We start from the raw sequence: 22,403 nt of genomic DNA, 5'->3' as shown, positions 1-22,403 counted from the left end.
TACTGAAAATCACACCCCCAGGTCAAAAAGCCCCTTCCCCTGAGCATACTAGTAGAAATAGAGATGTCACCATAGGGTAACTATATGTAAATCACTAACTAATTGCTATAAGGGGGGTGGAAGCTTGCTGATTTTATAGTTTTGGGTATAAATATGTCAAGAAAAGTCTCCTTTGGGGTGTGGGAAGGCACCAAGCACCCAGCTTTGTCCAACCCTGCAGTAAATGACAGTGTTTCCTTCCTAAACCTGGTCTCCTTGCCTGCCTCTGGGGAGCTGTCCTAAAAGGGGAACAACACCCTGCTGGTCTCCGAGCTCACACCAGGTGTCTGAGGTCCCACTGGTGGTCACGGTGCTGCTGTGTCTGAGGTTCAACCACAACAGCTTCTGGGGTAGAACCAGCACCATGTGTCAGGGAAACAGCCACGTTGCCCTCTCTCCTTCACTGCTGCCTTTCATCTTCTCACCTGCCCCTTGCAGGCAACTTTCTGCCCCGGTCACACCTGTGACCATCCATCCTGCTGCTCCTCAGGGAGCACTAAGTGACCTGTTTCCATAAAGGCAGATCCTGTGTCTCCCCATGTGAGAAGCCACATCCTGGGCACACGTGGCCTTTCTTCTCTCTCAGGTCATGCCCAGAGCCGCCGTGTTCCTGAGGCTCCACCTGGGAAAGGTGCCCTGGATCGTGTGCAGACAACAGAGTCACAGAATCCCAGGGGTTGGAAGGGACCTGGCAAGATCACCCAGCCCAACCTCCCTGCCAAAGCAGGGTCACCCAGAGCACAGCACACAGGAACGTGTCCAGGTGGGTTTGAATGTCTCCAGAGAAGGAGACTCCACAACCTCTCTGGGCAGCCTGTCCCAGGGCTCTGGCACTCTCACAGCAAAGAAGTTCTTCCTGATATTCACATGGAACCTCCTATGCTCCAGTTTGCACCCATTGCCCCTTGTCCTGTCACTGGACATCACTGGACAAAGCCTGGCTCTGTCCTCCTGACACTGCCCTCAACATATTTGTAACCATGGATGAGGTCTCCCCTCAGTCTCCTCCAAGCTCAAGAGACCCAGCTCCCTCAGCCTTTCCTCATTGCTTGACCCAGGCGTTTTCCCAGGGGATGGGGTAGAGCTGATGTCAAGCATGTCCTGTGGTGCCACAGGGACACCTTGCAGGGAACTGTTTCTTGCAGACAAACAGCCAGTGCTGGCTGACCAACCATTTCCAGTGCTCTGGTGAAGCAGAGCAAGGCCCATGGGAGGCTTTTCAGGGCTCAAACCCCAGAGATGAGAGGACAACGAGATATTTTTTTTTTTTCATTCATTTTATCATCATTATTATTATTATTATTTTGACTGTAATGCAAACAGGCATAAGTATTCCATAAAATCAGAAGAGTGGGACTATCCAGAGAGAAGAGCATGCTTCAGAACAATGTGGGTTATCTTGCAACCAGAGGCAGAGCCGGTCCGAGAGGGGGGGCTGGAGGACACTGAACGAATGGCAGAGATTTTAGCAGCATTGAGAGCTCAGAGGTAGGGGAAAACCACGTTCCTGACCGCTTCAAGCACTGGCATGATCATCTACACCTCCTCCCACTGTCCCCACCCCTTTACTCCTCAGAAGGAACCTACCTTAGGACCACACGAAAAGCTACAAAAGAAGCTACACCCCCCAAAAAAAACCCAAAACAAACCCCAAACAAACCTGTCTTATGGGATGCAAAGTGAGCATAAAGACAAAGTGCCAGTCTTGAATCATGGCATCGTTTGAGAAACCAAATGAAGGCACAGTGACATGTGGAGGTGCTGAGGGGAGGGAGGGGAGGAGGAGCAGGAGGACCAGAGAGCAGCCAGAGGCTGGAGTCCCATCTAGCAGAGCAGCATTTCCCCATGTCCAAGGAGTTTAGAAGACCTCTGCAATGCAAAAGTGGGGAGGTGCCTGCCCCAAAGCTGCTGCACTTCTCAGGCTGGTCCCCTTCCTCATCTTGGCACAGCTGCTCTTCAGGAAAAAACAAAAGAAGGCCACCAGAAAAAAGACATTTCCACCCCAACCTTGGAGGCTCAAGCTTTTCCAAGGTGCCTAAGGGAACCGAGGGATTAAATCCCTGTTCCTGTTACAAAAAAATTAATTGGCACTGAATATCAAATTCCCTGGGCAGCTGGCAGGACTCGTGCTTCTCACTACAGGCAAGCTGAAAAGCCAAGAGCCCGGGCTGAAAGTCACCCTGCTCTGCTCATCCTGGGAACTGCACAGACTCTGGGAGAGCTGGGAATGTTGCTGCAGACCAGGGGAGCTGTTCTCAAGCTCTTCTCAGCACGCAAGTCCCAGGGTCGGTTGGTTGGTTGTGGTTTTTATTTTTTGAAGGCATCTCAAGGCAGCAGAGCAGGTTTAACCTTGGGAATCGTGGCCATTTGCTTGTTTTCTACCCTTCTGGCAAAGCAGAACTTTTGCATTGAATTTCGTTGGCTTCAAAGCCATCACTTCAATGCTGGGCAGGAGGAGATGCTGAAACAACATCTGTTTCTGGAAATCCTGTCCAGGACTGTGAAGATCTGGTTAAGACATGATTCCTTGCCACAACCACACGGACAGGAAAATAAAAAAGCAGGTTCAGAAGCCAGTAGCACTGATGCCTCTTTTTGAATAGACATTAAGGCAGTTCTGTTGCCCTTGGAAAATCTGAAATCCTCCCTCAGTGATTATCCCGGTGACACAATCTTCAGTGTTGCCCCAAACAATGTGATAAACCCTTTTGTTTGCTTTCCTCACCCACCCAGAGCCAAGGCATGAAAACAAAGCAACAAGAAGCCCCAAATCAGATGCTCTTTTGGATCAGCTTTGGCAGTGTTGAGGCTTTACATTTTGGAAAGTATTTAGAAGGTCCCTGGAAGGCTGATGTCTGACCCAGCCCCAGATGCTGTGAGCAGGCTGTGCAGGAGGCTCAGCTCTGAGCTTCTGATCTTCTGCAGCCCCACAAAAGCTCCTCAAGTTTCTTCCCTGACAAGAGAAGCTCCTGGTGTTTTGCCCTGGGAATGAGGAGTAGCTGCAAAGCCTTGACCTGGGGACTCCTGCTCAAGGAGGGATTCTCCAGGCAAGGCTCACAGGTTGGATTTTCTTGCTCGGGAGGTGTTTTCTTCCTGCCTGAAATCTGGCCAGGTTGGGACATGAATGGGTTGGGCAGGAAAGCAGCAGCCCTGGCAGGGAGGAGCTGTCCCTGCCAAACAACCCACAGCTGTGAAGTCACAAGCTGCTTTCTTGTTTTTGTTTTTTTTTCCTGTGATTTCCATGGCTCAGACTTCCAACACAGCCAAACCTCTGTCGGGGTGGAGGCCAAGAGTTCCTTGTCTACTTCATTCCTGGCACAGCAGGAGGATCTGCTGAAGTATTTCATGAGTTGCCCATGGACCCATGTGAAAAACCAAGCCAATTTCAACCTCTGGTCAGGTCTGGTTTACTTCTGGAACCAAGTGCTTTAAAGCAGCAATCTCATTAGCTTGCCCCAGCTCCCCTGATTTCCTGGGACACACACACACAGCCAGGTGGAAGAAGCTAGAGCTCAGATCTCCCTGTTGAGGGGAGATTTCAAATGGACCACCAGAGCCACACGTGGCAGGCAAGTGCAGATTGACACACTCAGAAATACAGCAGTTGTGGAATTGCTGCTGCTGAGAAAGCCTGATCCTGCAAGCTGCTGGAATCCCCAAGGCCCCCGAAGCTGGTGGGTGGGGGAGACATTTGGTATCTGGGGAGGCTCAGACTCCAGATTGATTTGATCTGAGTTGGAGAATGGAGTTTTCAAACCAAGTTTTGCTCCTCCTGTTATAGCAGAAGAAATGGTTGTAGCAAAGGCAGGATTGTGGTGAAGCTGAGCGGCCCTGAATATGTGTCTCCATCTGTTGTGTGAAGGGGCTGTGCTCCCCTCTGGAGCTATCAACACCACTGCAAAGTTATCAGAGCAATTCAGAAGCTGGGAACTGGTCCCCAGTGAAAGAAGGAACAAAATTTCGTTTTGAGCACCAGATTCTCCTTCCCAAACATGCTGGGAACTCTCGGCAGCTTTTCCCCCCAGGTACAAATCAGGACTGCAATGGTCATGTCAGGAGGCAGCAGCTTGGGCTTGGGTTTGGTGCAAGTCCATGAAGCTTCAAGCACAAACACACCCTTTCCCCAAAGCATCTGAATACAGGCATGGTCTCCAGAACCTGGCAGGTGTTCACAGACCTGTGGTGCTTGCAGGAGGTGGTGTCCACTCTGCACCCACACTCTGACCCTGCACCCCCCCTGTTCCCCTCTGAAACCCCATCCCTGGGACTTCACTTGCAGAGCACAACTCAAGCAGGGCTGGAAGTTTGCCCTCAGTTATCCCAGGGGGAACTGGCCCACCACCTGTAAAATGAAGGCAGCCCCCAGTTCTCTGTGCTAGGAGCATCTCTGGAGAGAGCAGGAAGGGAGGGCAACCCTGGGGCAACGGTCTCCTCCCAGCACAAGGTGCTGCGAGTCCATGGCCACCCCAGCACCCACCTTGCTGAGCAGCTCCCTGCACCTTTTGGCTGGGCTGAGGAGGAGAAAGGAGGGATCTCCAGGGGGAAATGGTGGATGGAGCCTGGGATCCAGCCTGGAATGGGGCGAGAGGCATCATACACTAATGGTAAAGGAACTATCAGAGCAAGCCCAGGCTGGACACAGTTTCATGCAGCTCCTGTCTCTTCCCATCTCCTCTTCTCCACCACGGCTGCTCAGGACACAACTGTAAGTTAGCCAGTCATGCATGGACACGTTGCCTCACACTGCTCTGGGTGTGAACAGAGTCCCCTCCTTGCCCCTGGGGACGTGTAGGCACAGGACAGGGAGCATGGCCAGCCCAAACTCAGCCCCCGTTGCTCTGGCTGGCATGAATGTGACTGACTTGGTTCCTCTAGGGCAACCAACTCAGGCCCACCCAGCAACAGTCCTGGAGGTGTCACCTTTGAGATGACTCTTGATGGCAGTGGTCTCATTATTTTCCTGCTGTCTCTTGTAAGCAGAAGAACAGCAGACTCCCAGGCAGTCCTTCTGGAGAGGTGAAACCTTTGAAGTCATCAACAGCACAGGCAGTAGATGCTCTTGCACTGAATGAACAGATTGTTTTTCCCTGCTAGTGGACACAGCAGGTTGGAAAACTGGAGAACCAGTGTCCAGGAGTTTTCAGGTTCATATGTAACATTCTGTGGACATTTGAAAAACCTAGGACTTAAAATCTTGGAGGAACAAAAACCCCAAACCAACAACAACCCTCACTTCACGGTGTCTTGAAAATGGAATCTGTTTAGAGAAAAGCCTCTTCATGTTAAATCCCTGGGGAGTGAAAAGGAGCTGAGCTGTGGCAGAAAGGATGTGGACATCCTCCAGGAGAGGGGCCTGGAAGTTGGATCAGGCTGGGTGTCCATCAGGTCCAATATCCCCCTGCTGCAGAAGCCTGGACGGGCAGCAGGGACCCAGAGGTGACAGATTTGTGACCCCAGTGCCCGAGGGGCACGACCCTCCACGCATGACACCCCCAAGAAGCTCTTGGCACTGGTCTGTGCAGACCCCACCTTGTTCTCTGCTGTTTCTGCATGCCCAGAGAGAATTGTAGCTACACCCACGCATCAGAAGTGTCACACTGAGGTGAGCAGAGCTGAGACAACTGGTGAAAGAGCCACATTTCTGGAATGGTAAAGCGGGCCCGTCCGTTTATTTCCCCCTTTGCTGTGGGAGAAAATGAAGCTGGAGGGGAGTGCAAAGCCCCTGCAGGGGAGAGGGATGAAGGAGAAGGTAAGGGGTCTGAGACTGGCTCCGACAAAATAGGATGAATCAAAATTCCCAGCAGTGCAGCTTGTGAGGAGGGAACCATCCTTCTCAGGCAGAGGGAGGAGAAGCTGGAGCCCTGGGGGACAGATTTGCCTTCATGGACCTCCACGGCAGGGAGGATGCTTCTTCTCCAAGGCCAGGCAGGCAGGCTGGCCTCAGAACACACAGTTTCCCTTCCAAAGGGCCCTGAAGGACTCACCTACCCGATGCCTGTTGAACTTGAGGGGGCTTTGGCTGCCTGCCCTGCACAGACCCCCCTGGAGATCCCACCAGAGGCCCCTGGGCCCTTTGCTGTGTTTCCCCCTGATGTCACTGGTAGCTCGGGTGGAAGGGGCAGGTGGAGGTGACAAGCTTTGGGGTGCAGGAGAAGCAGGCCAGTTCATCCCAGGCACAGACTGCAGCAGCAACATGACTTCCAGATGGGAGATGTTAAACCAACACAGGCAGAAGGCAGGACAGGAGAAAATTAGTTGCCAGCAACACAGGATGAGCTGGAAAGAGGACGAAGACAAGGACATTTCTGTGGGCAGTGCCTCCTCTCCAGGTTGCAGCACTCCTTCTGGAGGACCAGAGCACAAAGTCTGGAGCCAGAACTGAATTTCCCGAAGGAAGGGGATGAGTTTAATGATTTATTATATTCTTTTAGCTGTGTTACTGCAGCCACAGGGCTGGGGGTGGGGGCCATGCTGGAGGCTCACAGCTCTGGGGCTGCCACAACCAGGACCTCTGCCCAAATCCACACACCCCAGGGGCAAAGGAGCCCAGCTCCCCCATCCCTCTGCCTGCCCTGGGGTTAGGGCACAACCCACAGAGGTGGGCCAGGGGCTGCCCTTCGTCCTGCTCTCAACCTCCATGTCACCAAGCCCTCAGGCAGTGACACAAACCTGCCCTTGCAGCAGGTTCCCCAGCGCGCCGGGCTCCGTCCACACCGTGGCAGCATTTCTTCATTCCACATCCCTGCTCCAGGCTGGATGCTCTGCTGGGACCAGCACAACTGAGAGTTGGATCTCAAATTCTCCCAGCTTCTGGAGGTCTTTTTCTCCTGGGTTTTGGGCTGGAGCTGCTTCAAGCACTCCTGGAGTCAGCGTTGCAGGAGTTGGTCAGAGCAGAGGGAGATGTGGGCAGCCAAGCAGCAGGAAAGGACAGGAGGTCCTGGCTGAGGATGGGGTTCACTGCAGAGCCTGGGGCCAGGAACAACAAACCTCCTGCAGCTCCTTTTGTTCTGACTTTGGCTTAGGACAGCAAATCTTAGGCCTCTGAAAGCAAGCTCCTCCTTACAGCTCCTGGACAAACCCTCTGCTGTCAGCAGGGCAGGTGCTGTGCTCCATCAGCGCCCGGTTCAGCAGAGCAGGGGCAGGAGGAGCAGATCAGCATTGACCCACTCAACGTGTCAGCCTGCCTCCCACAAGAGCTGCAGCCAAGTCCTGCTGTCCTCATCCTGGCACTGAGGGAGGACAAACCTTCTTCAGGGCGAGGAAGGGAGGAGAAGGAGGAAGGACACACAAGGTCAGTCTTGCTTTACCTCGCGGAGAGCTCGTCTCTGCTCAAGGGACTGATCCCTTCCTGTGACCGTGTCAACAGATTGCTTGTGGGGCCAGGTTTTGGTAGCAGGGCTGAGGTGTGAGCGTGTCAGAGCTCAGAATCACACCAGCATCTTTGCAGCTGATCTCACCTCCCTCCTCACAGGAGATGTCCCGGCAGATGGTGCAGAGCCTGAGGAGGGAGCTGCTTTGCCACCGAGGTGCCACTTGTATTGCTCTTGGCAGGCAGGTCACTCCCTGCTGGCACTTTCTGCTCCTGAAGGTGTGGACGTGGCTGAGGTCTGCTGTCCCAGAACTGCTCAGGAGATTGCCCTAAGGTGGAGCTGATGCTCTCTGGGCTTTCATGAGTCCTCGGTTGGTCCTCACTAAGGAGTAGGAGCCACAGTAACCCTTCAAGTGCTGCCTCCCAAATAGGCTTCGTGCCTCTTGCAGCCAGGGTTGGAGCCTCTTCTCTCCCGTCCTTGCCAGTCTCACCTGGGAGAAGGTTCACACATTGGCAGCGTGCACAGCTCTGGGATGCAGCTGGTCCCTCAATCCCACCAGCATCGTGGCTGCAGATCACACATCTCCTGTACCTCTGTCTGGAGGACAGCCTGGCCAAGCAGCAGGGGTTGCCATCACTTCTTCCTCAGCATACACACCAACCTGTGTGCTTGGTGCTTGGCTCCTCTGTGGGGGTGGGCTTTCATGCCAGCAAAAATGGGGGCTGAGCAAAAGGAGGGGGTCATGGGGAGGGTTATGGGGAGCAGAGGAGGAGGCAAACACAGCACAGGGTCCATTTAGGAGAAATCCTGACATGTGAATCAGAGACATCCCACCCTGGGGGTCAAAACACTCACTTGTACCCACACTGCTGGGGGATGGACAAAGTTCACAGGCACAGGGCATTGCAAATCACCTGCCCCCAGCCTCGGGCATGTGCCCAGCTCTGCCCGGGTCCAAAGGAAAGCCACAAAAATGCAAGGATTCAGGCAAGCCTGGAGCTGGGCAAAGGGGGAATCTGGGAGTGGGGGGGGACGACAACCCCCAGCTCTGGTCAAGCAACAAGACCAAGCCACTGCCCAGCCCCTGCCACCTCTGTGCTCCCCCAAAACACCAAAACCACAGATGATCACAAAGGTGGTGAATTCATGCAGCTGCAAAATGCCCTCGTGAGAAGGAGGAGAAACGTGAGGTTCTGGGAAGAGCCACTGCAGGTTATAAAGCCATCGTACTTCAGTGGGGAAATCCAGGGAAAGGGGGTGAAAAGAAACTGCCACAGGACGAGAGAGAGAGCAAGAGAAAGAGGAAGAAAAGGAAATCAAATTCATCATCATCATCATCATCAGGACACAACAACAGGACGAGAGACAGAGCGCTTCCATGGGCAGTTCCCCCAGGAAAAGGAGCCACCGTGTCCGTGAAATACAAAACCCAGTGCCCTCCAGCTGGAGGGGGCAGCAGGTGCTGGGACTGGTTTGGCATCCCCTTGGGGCGGAGGGTCCAGTTAGGAGCAGAAAACCCTGCAAGGGAAAGGGGAGAAAGGTTGGACTTCAAAGGAGCAGTGGGGACATTGGGACTTCCCGAGGGACAGTGTTGCAGAAGGAATTTACAGAGCTCCTTGCAGCTGGGGGGGGGTGGGCAGGTCAGTAACCCTTGTCCCTACCTAGAGGTGGGAAACTGAGGCACAGTGTATACAGGGCAGACCCCAGAGTATGTACTGTGGGGGAGAAAAATTCCTAGCAAGCTTCAGGGATGCTGGGAAACCTCCTTCTGGATCAGCCAGGAGTGTAGGGAAGGGATTGGACCCCGGGCTGCTGGAGACCAGGATAAGGAGCCCAGGTTGCCCAGGGAAGCTGTGGCTGCCCCATCCCTGGCAGTGTTGAAGGGCAGGTTGGATGGGGCTTGGAGCAGCCTGGGCTGGTGGGAGGTGTCCCTGCCCGTGCAGGGGGGTTGGGACCTTGATGGTCTTAAGGTCCCTTCCAACCTGATCCATTCTATGGTTCTATGATCCGTGCAGCCACTCATCCTTTATTCTAAATAATATCCTAAATAATCCTTCTGCTCAGCCAGGGAAAATCCCACCGAGACACAGCTGAGCAAATGGCAGGACATGGTGGAGCAGAAACAAACACAGCAAATGTCAAGGTGCTGGGGTGTTTTTTTTCACTTCCTGTGGTTGTTTTTTACAACAGTGGAAAGAAAAGTCTGGAGCAGCCTGGAGGCCTCTCCCACTGTGGGTACCTGCTGCCTGGACCCCTGGAGCCAGCCAGGACCTCCTCAGCTGGCAGTGGAGCTGGGGAGAGCTCCCCCCTTCCCCATGGATCCTGCAAACCTTCCAGGCCTGGGAGTGGAGGCTGGCAGGGGGCAGGAGCCTTCTGCTCAGCATCAGGGTTTGGTGGGGATGGGTGGGTCTGAGGACCTGGGTACAATAACCCCAAAGAAGGGGGATTTGTCCCTAGTGAGGTGACAGCCATTTCAGAGCAACTTCCAGGCAGCATCTCCCCCCCCTGCTTCCAGGGCAAGAATCAACCCCCTTTTCCCAGCCTCTGCACCCAGGGGTGCAGAAGTTCACGAGCTCCCTCCCCACCCCAGGGCTGGAGGCAGCTGTGGGGGGTTAAAAGGAACCGTGTGGACTCACTCATCCGTGTCTTTCTTGCTCTCCTCAATGAAGGCGATGGACTCAGACCTCAGGCGGTTCGTTACTTCGTAGGTCCGCAGGGTGACTCCGAAAATATCCTCGTGGTACCGGCTGTCATCCTGGAAGACGGGGTGGGAGAGGGGAGGAGAGGGAGGATTCCCACCCCTCAGCCTGGCTGCAGCACCAGCTGTCTCCTGCTGTGGGCAGGGAGTGCCCTGGGGGGCTGTGACAGGGAGGGACGGGTGGGACAGGCAGGGCAGAGGGGACAAGCAGGGAGGTGAAATGACCTTCCTCAGGTCATGCTGTGGGGCAGCGGTGGAGCTGCTGGGAGAATGAGACCTCCTCGACTGCTGGTGACCCAGGACTGCCTGGCTAGCAAGGGGGGGACAAGCAGCTCCAGGTCGGCCTGTGTGTGAGAACTTTTGCTTGCAGACCAGCTGAAAAGGTGGCCCTTGGCTGGAGTGGGGGGGACATGGGGGTAGGTCCCACAGCAGCGGGGCTGAGTTGTCCTCCTGGGCAGAAGCAGAGCAGTTCAAGCACCCGTCATCCCTCAGGCTCCTGTTCCAACCTGACGGGAGCCTAGCATGCCAAGTTGCACCCAAAGCTGTGGAAGATCCCCCTCCCGACCTTGCCTGGGTGCAGGCAGCCTGGGTGGGAGCTGCAATCCCCCCCCTACCCCGAGCACCCAGCTCCTGGGTGCTGCCCGTTGTGCAGCAGGAGGCAGCAGGTGCAGCGCCCGTGGCAGGAGCTGGGTCAGTGCCTGGTGCTGCAGAGCCTGCTCACCCTCAGCTTGCTGATGAAGGCACCAGCCTCCTCCACCGACAGCTGGCCCTGCTGCCTGACGATGCCCTGGATGGTCTTGAGGACATCCCCAGCCATGGTGACATCCCCGCAGACGTAGATGTGGCCTCCTTGTTCCTTCAGCGCCTTGAACACGGTTTGGGCCAGCTGCTCCTGGAGCACGTCTTGCACGTATTTCTGAGGGAGGAGGAGGAGGAGGTGGGAGCTGGGATCAGCTACAGCTTCTCAGCCCCAGCCAGCAGCCAGCTCTGGCCAGCGTGGGGTGCACCAGCTGCCCTGAAGGCAGCAGAGCAACACCACCACCTCTTTGGGGGAGCACGTCTGCACCCCACAGCACCCACAACGATGGGAAAGAGATGGGGGGGAAGCAGCAAAGCTCTCAGATTTTCACCCCTTCACCGTGTCTCCCAGTGCCAGGCCTCTTCAGGTGGTGGTGGGGATTTAACCCAGATGTTTGTGCTGGTTCTGGGCTAACCCACCTGGTGACATCCCTCCTTGCCTCCCTGCTTGGGAGGACAGGCCTTTCTCCTCCTCATCTGCTCCCTGGTAAGGATGGCTGGAGCCCCCCAGGGCAAAGCCTGAGTGGTGTGGGACACATGCAGGCTGGAGCAGGGAAGGGGGATGTCCCCTGGGAAGGGCACCATCCTGCACACGTCCAACCAGAGCACCCCCAGAGCGTGAACCACCACGGCCATGTCAAGGAACCGGCACTTTCAGGATGTACCAGCTGGCCAAGGCCATCCAGGGCTGCCCAGCAGGACCTGAGCAGTGCCCACCACCCACCTTTGGTTTGTCTGGTTCCCGGGAGTAGGCTGTGTACAGCTCTCTGAAGACACCTTGGGTTTTGGCAAAGAGGGTCTCCTCTTTGTAGATGTGGTCAATCCTGGACTGTCGGCAGCCAAACACCAGGACCATAGGACAAGGCTTCAGACCTGGGGGAGAGGTGGGGAAGCAGTCAGCCCGGGGACCACCAATACCCCCTTTCTGCAAGCCTCCACCCTCCAGATCTGCCAGCAAGTCCAGCACAAGACTTCCAGCCAGGAGCCTTGCCTGGACAAACTGGGAGAGAGAGAAACCAGTAAGTGGCTGGTGCCACAGAAGTGGTTCTTGTGCCAGGTTTGGGGGAGAAATGAAATTCTTTTTTCCCCCTCACTGGTAAAAAATGACCAGTGAGAAATGTCTGCTTCATGTCGATTGGCGTTCAATGACCTTTAAACCCCAACATCAGCACTTCTGGTCCTGCCATCAGAAAAGGAGGGTTTCACAGGAGGGTTTTCGTGGAGTTTGTTTTGGGACTCTGGACTGGACCTCGGGACAGGACAGGACAGGAGATTGGACACCCCGTGCCAGCAGCCCAGGGTTCCCAAGTGCTTCTTGGGGTGAGCAGGAGGAGGATTAAACATGGACCCACCTTTGTGCTGGATCTCAAAAAGCCTCTGTTGCCAGAAGCTGCGGAAAGGGGCGATGCCGGTGCCGGGGCCGATGAGGATGCAGGGAACCTGTGGGTCCTGGGGCAGGTGGAACCCGGGAGCCCTGGGAAGACACCAGTTAAAGCCTGGCAAGGTGTTCCAGCCCTCACCTCTGCCCACGGCAAGCTGAGACACCACCCGGAGAGGAAGGGGTAGGAAAGAAGGTGAGATCCCAGAAGAGGCCGTTTTAGCACAGAGCTGCACCTGAGAGGGACCCACAGTTTCACAGGAGGCTTTTCATGGAGTTTGTTTTGGGATTCTGGGCTGGAGCTCCAAGCCTGCACTCAGGACATATTCGAGGAGCCTCTTGCTTCTACTGGGGCAGCCCAGGCAGGAGGTTGGACACCCCCCTGCAGTGCTTCTCAAAGAAGAACTGAGGGCAACGAGCTCCTCCTACCAGGGGGCTGTGGGGAGCCACAGGGGCTCACCCCACCTTTTCCACCCTTGCATGGGCCACTCACCCTCTTACAAAGCAGGGCACCACTTCATCCCTCTGTATCCGATTGAGCCAAGAGGAGCAGACTCCATGGTGGATTGGTCCTTCTCCATCTAGGAGGGGACAACAGGAGGTCTGTACTTGACACACCAGCCAGCTCTTCCAGTTGCTCTCCTTTCTGAAGCCCTCCCTGCTACTTTCCACATGTGCACCTCACTGAAACCTTTGGTATCTCTGCATCCATCCCCCATGAACTTGGGAGAAGTTTGGCACTTGAGTTCATCTGTGGACCTACCCAAGTTCACCCGGCACCCAACCCTGGGACAGCTGAACCTCCACCCTATGTAGGAAGCACCCAGCTTCTCTCTGGTCCTCTTTGGGAGCTGCAGCATCATGCTGTGGTGCTTCCAGACACAAGCCCTCCATGGCAGCCCCAGATGAATGACCAGTGTCTTCCCCTGTGTCCTGCCTGCTGCAAGGGTGACAGGGCTGTGTGGACCTTGGTGTGGGCAAACAAATGATCCCAAGTGGAGCTTGGAGCCACCATGGCTGGTTGGTTGCTGGTATCTGACCCAGGTCTGGCATCTCTGCCATACACTGCCCTTCGATGGGTGGTCCTTCTCCATGACATGGGACATCAGTACCATGGGTGGAAGGAATCTACTCACTGTAGAAAGGCTTTAAAATAACCCCCCTCTGCCCAAGACCTTGTGGTGTTGCCCATGTGCTCATTGTTTTTCCCTGCCCTCCACACCAAGCCTGTCTCCCCTGAGCCCTTGGGTGAACATGGTACCTCTTGTGCGGTAGGAGACCACGGCCACGGTGAGGTGGACCTCGCCTGGGTACATCTCTGGGGAGGAACTGATGGAGTAGTAGCGTGGCTGGAGGAGGGGGAGCTGTGTGAGCAGCAGCGTGGAGGGCATCTGCACTGAGGGGAACTCCTCCAGCACCTCCACGATGGTGGGGTTCTTGGACCACTTCCATTCCTCGTATTCCTGCAAGCCCTGCAGCCAGGGAAAGAGGGAGGGAGGAGATCACTGCAGCATCCACCTCTTCCAAGCCAGGTGCCCCATATGACATCCCACCAGGGCTATGGGTGGGTGGCAGGGAAGGAAGCAGGACCCTGGTGTCATGGGACTGAGACTCGGCTCAACAACAGGGTGGAATGAAAATGCCCTGGGGTTGTGGTTGCCCCCAGGGCCTTGAGGAACCTGAGGTTGGAGACTTTACCTTGCTAAGGACCTGCAGACGTTTCTTCTCCTTGTCACTGGTGGCCAACAAAGCAAACTGCTGCAGCAGCAGGGGGGTGGGAGGGGTGGTGATGTCCAGATAGTACTTAAAAGCCTGGAAGATGGTGCATGGTGGGACACGGTTCTCGTCTGTCCAGTTGCTGATGACACCTGCCAGGAGGGAATTCAGCACAACCACAGGATCAGCTCAGTACAGGAGCCAAGGTGGACAAATCCTTGATTCATTCCTCTTATCAGCTCCAAGACAGTGAATGATGAAGAGATGGAAAGCAGAATCAACAAGATGTCCTCATGCTACAAGTGAGATGCTGTCTAGTGAGGACAAATATGAGCCTGACACTCCACCACCTTCAGCCCTGGTCACTCTGAGTTAATGCTGGTTTCCATCTCCTGTTACACTGGGCATGGCAGAAGGGTGGCAGACTTATCCCTGAAATAGTGTTGGGATGGTCCACCAAGATCCCTTAAGTCTTCTTTCCAGTCCTAGACATTACTTCTCCCATGAGAATATGAACACCTTCCATTCTTCTGAAGAACAAGCAAACATCTCCCCAGGGCCCTGCTCACCCCTCAAACCCTTGCTCTGCACCCCAAACTCAATGGTTCTGGGCACAAGAAGGTTGAAGGAGGTGCTCCCAGCCCAGGTGAATGCACCAGTGAGATGGGAAGTCATTTCTCCTGGGGGCCACCTACCTCCCTGAGGAGCTACAAGGGATGGGTGAGGAAGAGAGAGGCCACCTGTACATAGACGTGGCCCTGCTTACCTAGAGCTGTGCTCCTCTCCTCCAGGAGCTCCACCTTCACCAGCTGGTTGGCTGGAGGGGCATCTTCAAGCCTGTCAATCAGGGCATTGACCAGGTCCTCATGGTTCCCTGGAAAAACACCCAGGTGGTCCCCAGGCAGGTACTGCAGCTCCTGGTGTCCGTTGGTGTGGAGGCGCAGGAAGATGGTCAAGCGACTACAGGGAAGGGATAAAAAGCAAGATGTGTTTTGGGGGTGTCCTTCAGAGAGCTGCTGAGCTCAGGCCTCCAGAGCTCCTGTGGTGGCACATCCAAGCCCTGGTGCTCTGCTGAGAACGTCACCAAAGTCACAGCATGGGACCTAGAAAGGACACTGCAGTGATCACCTCAGCTCACTGCTGATTCACCCTCGGGGACTTTTTAAAGGGGAAATCCACTCTGACCTCTTGCTCCAGCACTTCTGTCCTTTCTTTGCACGTGTCCTCCCACCCCACAAGTGCAGCCACCCACCTTCTCCTCCCTACAACCAGCAGGTTCATTCATGGTGTAAGAAGGCAGGAAACACCTTCTGCTGGGTTAAGGCGGTGGCTTGGTGGTCATTTGCACAAGGGTGGTGGCCATGGGACATTTGGGTGACAAGGGGCATTGGCAGCACTGTGGGCACGGGGGCACCACCAGCATCTTCAGCTCCCACAGGTCCCAGGGCAGCCTCATCTCCTACCTGGACTTTGGGCTCTGCAGGTTCTGGCGCGTGATGAGCCGGGCGGCGTAGACACGTTTTTTGTGGATGCTGTAGAGTCCTGTGGAGGAGAGGAGCTGGTGGGGCAGCCCAGCAGAGCACGGCCAAGGAAGGTGGCTGCAGCCTTGGAAGGGCTGTCAGCTGCTGCTGAGGATTCAGCCCTTGACCGTGGACTCCACCACCCTCCTGCCTCCATCTCATAGAGTCATAGAATTTCAGACTGGTTTGGGTGGGAAGGGATCTTCCATCCAATCCCAACCCCCTGCATGGGCAGGGACACCTCCGACCAGCCCAGGTTGCTCCAAGCCCCATCCAACCTGCCCTTCAACACTGCCAGGGATGGGGCAGCCACAGCTTCCCTGGGCAGCCTGGGCCAGGGTCTCACCACCCTCACAGCAAAGAATTTCCTTCTCATGTCCAACCTCAATCTCCCTCTTCCAGTTTTAATCCCTTTCCCCTTGTCCTTTCACTCCCTGCCCTTGTCCCAAGTCCCTCCCCAGCTTTCCTGGAGCCCCTTCAGGCACTGGAAGGTGCTCTAAGGTCTCCTTGGAGTGGCCTGGGGGATCAGAGACCCCAGGAGGGAGCCAAACACGTGTCCCTTCCGTTGGTGACTGAGGAGGACTCGGATACCACCCCCATGAGGCACAGGGACGTGCCCTCATGTGTGGCTGTGCACCTCTTGCTGCCAGAACCACCTGGTTGGGAGCAAAAAGCCCAAATTTGGGAAGGGCTGAGGAGTGTGATGGTTCCTCAGCTGCAGGAGCCATGCTGAGGAGCCAGGTGTCCACGGGGCTGGACCTGCCTTGGCGCCGCAGCGCTCGGCTGAGCGGCTCTCGGCCAAAGAGCTTGGACAGCTCCCAGGTTTTCAGGGTTTGGCTTCAAAAATAGGGTCAGGAGGAGGGAGATCAGATCAGAGCCCAACATCTTGGCCACAGATACAGGCAGGGACCAGCCAGTGGGGCCTGGGACCTTCACAAACTGCTCCTCTGGCACACGATGGAGGGGAAAAGCAAGACTGAAACGCTGGGAATTTAATACAGAATAAGGAGATTTGTCCCCTTTGCCCCTACTTGAGCCCACTGTGTCTTCTCCTCCACCTGCCCCACACCTAGAGCCTTCCAGGGTGGCCCCATCTTCATACCTTGTGTGAGTTCAGGGGCTTCAGCCACGTAGGTGAGGCGGAACTTGCTCCTCTTCCAGCTCCGGTCGTTGCTGATGAGGGAGTTGTTTGCTTTCTCGATGTTGACGTCGTCCCCCACGCAGAACACGTCACACGCTGCCTGCAGCACCACCAGCCCCTCAGGCATCTCCCCCCTGCCCCTGGGCTTCCCAACCCTGCCCCATGACCCACCTTGTCCCACCCCATCTCAGCCATCACACAGGGAGGTGGCCCCGATGGCGGTGGCCCCGATGGTGTAGGGCTATACTAGTGGCCACAGGGGTGGCTCATGGTGTCCTCCTCCCCCAGGGATCTGGGATAAGCCAGGAATTCCACACAGTGCTCACCCTCTGGCAGTCAGCACAGACCAGGGTGTCAGCTCCACCAGAATATGGAGAACCTCCTTATTGTGGGCCAGGGTGATGGACGTGTGTCCCAGTGTAGGGAAGGTGAGGCTGGATTTTGGTCCAGCTCTAACCAGCAGCTTTGTTCTGTCCCTGTGTCCTTCTTCCCCCTGCTCCTCCCCGGAGCACAAGGGACTCCAGGGTTACCTTGAAGACCTTCTTGGCCCAGGTCCTGAAGGACTCCTCCTGGCCACAGAGCTCATCCCCTTCTCCCATGCGGAGGATCCTCTCTCCACCCAGCTCCTCCAGGAGGGTGTCCACCGCCCGGGCGAAGGCGCAGAAATGGGGGTAAGCACGAGATCCCAGCCCAAACACAGAGAACCTGCAGAGAGGTGGCACAGCTGTGACTACAGAGCTGGGAGGGACACCAGCATCTCCATCCTGCACCCCCACGGCCATGAGGGAGAGTGGAAGGATCTACATGTTGCAAAACCATGTCGTGTGCTAGGGAAGAAAGAAGGGGTAGGAGAACGGGGCTCTGTGCAGCACCAGCTCCTGCTCTGACCCTTCTCCACAAGACATCACTGTCTCCCCACTCCTATCCCACTCACCTGACATTAGCCAGAGGTCCTGTGCTCTCAAAGTTGTCCCTGGAGTCAGGGCCATCACCTGAGGACTTCCGTGCGTCCGAATACGAGGAGACGCTGTTGAAACGGACCTTGTAGCTCCTGTGAAGAGCAACAGCACCAAGTATCACAACAGTGACAGGGGCACGTGTGGTCCCCACCCGGCTGGGTGTCCACTGGAGGTGACCAAACCAGAATGGGGTCAAGCTCAGGGCTCAGTATTTCATGAGCAGGCACTGAGAGCAGTGAGGGGAGCAGAGAAATGTGCCCCCTCCCAGGGGGAAGCCACAGCAGCCCCTGTGTTGCAGCCCCCCAGATGGATGTGGTCTCCTCCATGAGGTCCTCCAGTCACCTTCCAGTGGGTGAACCCAGATGTTGGCCACCACGTTGTCCCCCAGAGGTGCGTTGCTGACATCACCTTTGGCTTTACCTGTCCTTTTTCCCTGGTGGCACACAAAGTTGGGTCACACATGGTTGGGAATGTGTCTGAAAGGATGTTCTGAAGGGGTTTTTCATTCATAGGAAGCAAAAAAATCCACCAAAACCAAACCACCAGAAAGGAGCGAGAGAAGAGGGGATGAGGAGGGGGGAGGGGAGAGGAGAAGAAAACCTGACAACAGCAGAAGTATTTCTGAATGGAACCATCTTCAAAAATTGCTCTACACAAGAGTTTCTAAATATACTGCGGGAGCAGTGAGGCAGTGGGGTGGGGATGAGTCAGAGCAGAGCTCCTGCACACAGAATCACAGGCTGCCAGGGGTTGGAAGGGACCTCCAAAGACCATCGAGTCCAACCCCCCTGCCAGAGCAGGACCAAAACTAGGGCAGATCCCTCAGAAAGGCATCCAGACAGGTCTGGAAAGTCTCCAGAGAAGGAGACTCCACAACCTCTCTGGGCAGCCTGTCCCAGGGCTCTGTCGCCCTCACAGGAAAGAAGTTCAAGGGCTCAAGGTTGGGACACCAGCAGCTCTTGCTGAAATGAACAGGTCCTTGGGCAGGAGATCACAGAATCACAGAACTGTAGGGCAAGGACCTCTGGAGATCATCTAGTCCAGCCCCTTGCTGGAGCAGGATCCCCCTAGAGCAGATCCCACGGGAACATGTCCAGATGGAAAGTCTCCAGAGAAGGAGACTCCACAGCCTCTCTGGGCAGCCTGTCCCAGGGCTCTGTCACCCTCACAGGAAAGAAGTATTTTCTTATATTTAGGTTAAACCTCCTGTGCTCCAGTTTGTGCCCACTGCCCCTTGTCCTGTCACTGCACACCACTGGGAGGAGTCTGGCTGCAGAAGGATGGGCTACCTTTGGACAGCAAGTCCTTAGACAGGAATGGTGCCTGAATGCTTCAGGAAACCCTTGGAAAACCCTTCCTGGAGGAGAGAAGGAACCAAATACAAAACCACAGCAAAACCTCTGGGCTGTGGTCAGAGTGGGATGACCACAGTGCCCTAAGAGGCTCCTCAAGACACTTAGAGAGGCCACCAACCCCTCTGCAGGGGCTCAGCCACCCTCAGCTTCCCCTGGTGGACGTGGAGCTGGGAGCCCCTGGGGTGCAGGGGCAGGAGCTGCTCTGCCCACCCCTTCCCTGTAGACACCAGGCTGCTCTGCACCTCTTCCCCAGGCAGTCTCCTCCAGGTCACCTTTTCTCACTGCAGAAGCTGCTTTTCATGCTTCACATCAGCACCTCTTCCTACCACCCGGAGCCACGACCTCCTGGCCTGTCTGGGGGGGACACAGGGAGGGATTTATTCCCTCTGCCTCTGCAATCCCCTTTTCCCTCCGTGAGGTCTGCTGCCTCACTGCCTTCCTGTCTCCTCTCCTCCAGATAAAATAGCTCTAACCCTTTGGATCTGTCCTCTCAGGTCACAGTTTCCAGCACTCTCACCACTTCTCCTGGGAGGTGAACTCAGCCACAACCTGTCCTGGCTCTTGCAAACTCCTGCCAGTCCCTTCAATCACGCTTAGAGGTGACTGGGTCAGGCAGCACCCAGCTCAGGTGCTTTTGTCCTCCTTGCCACAGGTTGCACCTCCACACCTGACCCAGTGTTGCACCAACCCAGCCCCCAGAAGTCAAGCTCCTCGGGGTGAGAACCACCCTCAGAATGCCCCATCTCCATCCAGACGTGTCCCGTGGTGACAGCTGCCCAGAGAGGTTGTGGAGTCTCCTTCTCTGGGGACTTTCAAGACCCGTCTGGACACGTTCCTGTCTGATCTTCCCTAGGTGTTCCTGCAGCAGGGAGGTTGGACTTGATGATCCTCAGAGGTCCCTTCCTACCCCTGTGATTCTATGATTAAGGCACGAGAACCATTAAGAACCTCATGGGTTGGGGGCTGATGAAACCTGCAGGGATCCAGCAGATGACTTGTCTGCACAGCAAGGAGACCACTTTGGAGAGGTACAGCTGGGTCCTTGCCCTGCCTGGTGGTGCTCATCACATCTCTACGGAAAATCTAGGTGGTCCAATCCCCTTGTACCTCCAACCAGTGCTAATTCTGCCTTAATTAACGAGCAGGCTCCTGCCAGTGACGAGCGTCTCTGCTTTAACTCCAGAGAGACTCCAGAGCAGTGTCCCAGTGTCCCAAAATGCACTGAAGAGCTAAAAGAAGAGGAGCCCTCAATAATTAACACTTTGCTGGCTGCTCTCATCTCCCACCCACGGTGGGGGGGGGGTTCCAAAATCCCAGACCCTGTCTCCAAGACAGCAGTCCCAGCCTCACCCTCACCAACATCCCAGCCAGAATTTGGAACACTTCTTATTTTCCCTCCCACACAAGGCAAGAGGTTGAATTGGGTTCTCAAGGCCTCCCCCACCCACACCCGTGTAGCTGGGAACTCCCTTCTACCTCCAAGTCTTACTATTTTGGTGTTCCCTGGACAGCCCCAGCTCTCAGATTTGGTGATTTGGGGGGGAATTCCTGCTCTGTTTGGGTTTTCTTCACAGATTCCTGCCCCATGGAGCTGAAAAGAGAAGCTTTAAAATGCCAGCTGGGGTCCACAGGCATGACTGACTCAGAGCTTTTGTCCTCCCTAGGACCTCCATCTCCTCCATCCCCTGGTTCTCCAGGCAGGTCTCATCCCTTGGACCTCTGCAGACTTGAAACCTGCATGAGGATTTCACCCTCTCGGGAGGAGGAGAGTGGAGAAGCAGGTTTCCTTGCTGGGGTTGTGAGTGGGAAGGGAAGGGGTTGGGGGTGCTCTTACTTCCTCTCCTCCAGGTTGGAGTTGGGATTCTTCATCTCCATCAATGCGCAGCCAAATTTCTGCAGAACAGACATTTCAAAGAGGTTGATCAGACTCTGCAGGAAAGGGAACCATGAGCAAAGCCTGGGCTGCAGCTCTGCCCTCTGCTTGCACAGGGCTGGAGGAGGTGGTAGCTCCTCAGCCACGGCTGCCACCTCTGGTGTGACCCTGACATCAGCTCCACACGATGAAGGACACCCCCATTCCAGAGGGCTGGAGGTATCACCAGGTATCCCACAAGACCTGGACCCTTTTGGGGCCATTCCAGCTCAGGCTGAGCAAGCAGAAGATGTTCTTCCCCTGTTCCCCACCACCTCTCTCCTGCCCGTGTCCCAGCCACAGCCATCCCTGGGCACCGTCCTACCTCTCCGTTCTCAGGGGGGTCTCCATTGCCAAAGGTGCTTGTGACCACCAGGACCATGGTTTCATGCTCGAGGTGCACAATGTCATACTCATCCATGGACATCACCTGGGAGGGACAGAGATCTTAGCAAGTGGCCCTTGGTGGGAACCTCCACCACCAGCCCTGGGATGGACCCCAGAGGAGAGCAGCATCTCCTTGCTGACTCCAAGCCCGTGCACTGGCAGAGATCTCCACGTAGGAAGGGTGACAACAAAAGTCTCAAGGGACACGGCCAAGCCATGGGGCTACCACTTGAGAGGCAGAAGACAGGTGTGGCCCACAAGGAATGTCAGGAACATCAGCTGGAAATGCTATTGGTGGGCAGGCTGCGATCCAGACCCACGAGGCCACATCTGTGGAGCTTCTGAACACCCTTGGCAGCTGCCCATGCCTTGAGCCCTGGATTTTCCAGTGGCCATGGAGTGCTTGGGCCACCCAGATGCAGATACAACCATGCAGGGCCCGGGAGCTAGGGCAGTACCTTGGCATCAAAGGCATGTTTGAAGATCTCACACAGGGTTTTTGCGTAGACCTGCGACTTCCCGGTCTCGGTGGCATACAGGATGGTTGCTTTGACCCTCTTGGCCATGGCCTGTCCCATCAGCTTGGCTGAGAACTTCACAGCTCTGGGAAGCAAGAATCAAACCCGTTGAGAGAGCCTGGTTCCTTGTCAGAGCCTCTAGCCCTGTCTGTTCACACTGTTTTATTCATTATTAGATGAGGAACCTGCCTGGAAAGCTGCAGCATCACTTTGTGGTGGTTATAGGCCAGAGATGGAAGCTATGGAAGAGGATGTTCATCTTGACTTGTCAAAGAGGAAGACTGGAAAGGGGGAGGGGGGGCCTGAACACGGAGCTGGAATACCTGAGGGGGTATGAGGAAAATGCTAAACCAAGTCTAAAGCTGGTCTTTCTGCAGGGACAGAGAAGCAGAAGAATCAGGGGCAGCACTCCCTGAAGGCAGGGACCAGATGGACCTCAAAGGAAAAGCTGGAGCCCAACCAGAGTCCAGGCTATGAGAGGAGCAGTGGCTCCTCCATCTCTTCAGGTCTTGAAGCCCCACCTGGCTGCCTTTCTGCAGGAGGTGTCCTAGGTGAGCAGCAGTGTCCAGCTCCTCCCATCCCACACAAGGCCCTGAGACACTGAGCAGGTCAGCCCAGGCTGGCTGTGGTCCCTCTGATGTGCACTCCAGCATCACTACAACCTTGTCTCAG

At 55.6% G+C, this 22,403-nt stretch overlaps 1 protein-coding gene across 7 annotated transcripts in view; it reads right to left on the bottom strand.

Annotated features, from left to right (window-relative positions):
• Positions 1 to 2,479: 2,479 nt before the first annotated feature.
• NOS1 (nitric oxide synthase 1) overlaps positions 2,480 to 22,403 on the bottom strand; it is a 94,076-nt gene continuing 74,152 nt past the window's right edge. For 6 of the 7 annotated variants that reach the window (XM_051633946.1, XM_051633950.1, XM_051633949.1 and 3 more), the window contains exons 14-29: positions 21,672 to 21,816; positions 21,152 to 21,256; positions 20,749 to 20,807; positions 17,535 to 17,651; positions 17,131 to 17,305; positions 16,562 to 16,700; positions 15,403 to 15,481; positions 14,706 to 14,899; positions 13,922 to 14,091; positions 13,485 to 13,695; positions 12,717 to 12,804; positions 12,198 to 12,319; positions 11,570 to 11,718; positions 10,769 to 10,963; positions 9,986 to 10,104; positions 2,480 to 8,867 (exon numbers count right to left, since the gene is read on the bottom strand). In XM_051633946.1, coding sequence (XP_051489906.1) covers positions 8,852 to 8,867; positions 9,986 to 10,104; positions 10,769 to 10,963; positions 11,570 to 11,718; positions 12,198 to 12,319; positions 12,717 to 12,804; positions 13,485 to 13,695; positions 13,922 to 14,091; positions 14,706 to 14,899; positions 15,403 to 15,481; positions 16,562 to 16,700; positions 17,131 to 17,305; positions 17,535 to 17,651; positions 20,749 to 20,807; positions 21,152 to 21,256; positions 21,672 to 21,816 — 2,083 coding nt within the window. In that variant the 3' untranslated portion in view covers positions 2,480 to 8,851. Of the gene's footprint in view, positions 8,868 to 9,981; positions 10,105 to 10,768; positions 10,964 to 11,569; positions 11,719 to 12,197; positions 12,320 to 12,716; positions 12,805 to 13,484; positions 13,696 to 13,921; positions 14,092 to 14,705; positions 14,900 to 15,402; positions 15,482 to 16,561; positions 16,701 to 17,130; positions 17,306 to 17,534; positions 17,652 to 20,748; positions 20,808 to 21,151; positions 21,257 to 21,671; positions 21,817 to 22,403 lie in introns of those variants that run through there. The other variant, XM_051633952.1, reaches the window with a different exon arrangement.

Source organism: Apus apus, chromosome 16 (genome assembly GCF_020740795.1).
Source record: "Apus apus isolate bApuApu2 chromosome 16, bApuApu2.pri.cur, whole genome shotgun sequence".
NCBI classification, from domain to species: Eukaryota; Metazoa; Chordata; class Aves; order Apodiformes; family Apodidae; genus Apus; species Apus apus.
Note: the sequence above shows the minus strand (reverse complement) of the source record. Positions and strands in the feature narration are given on the sequence as shown.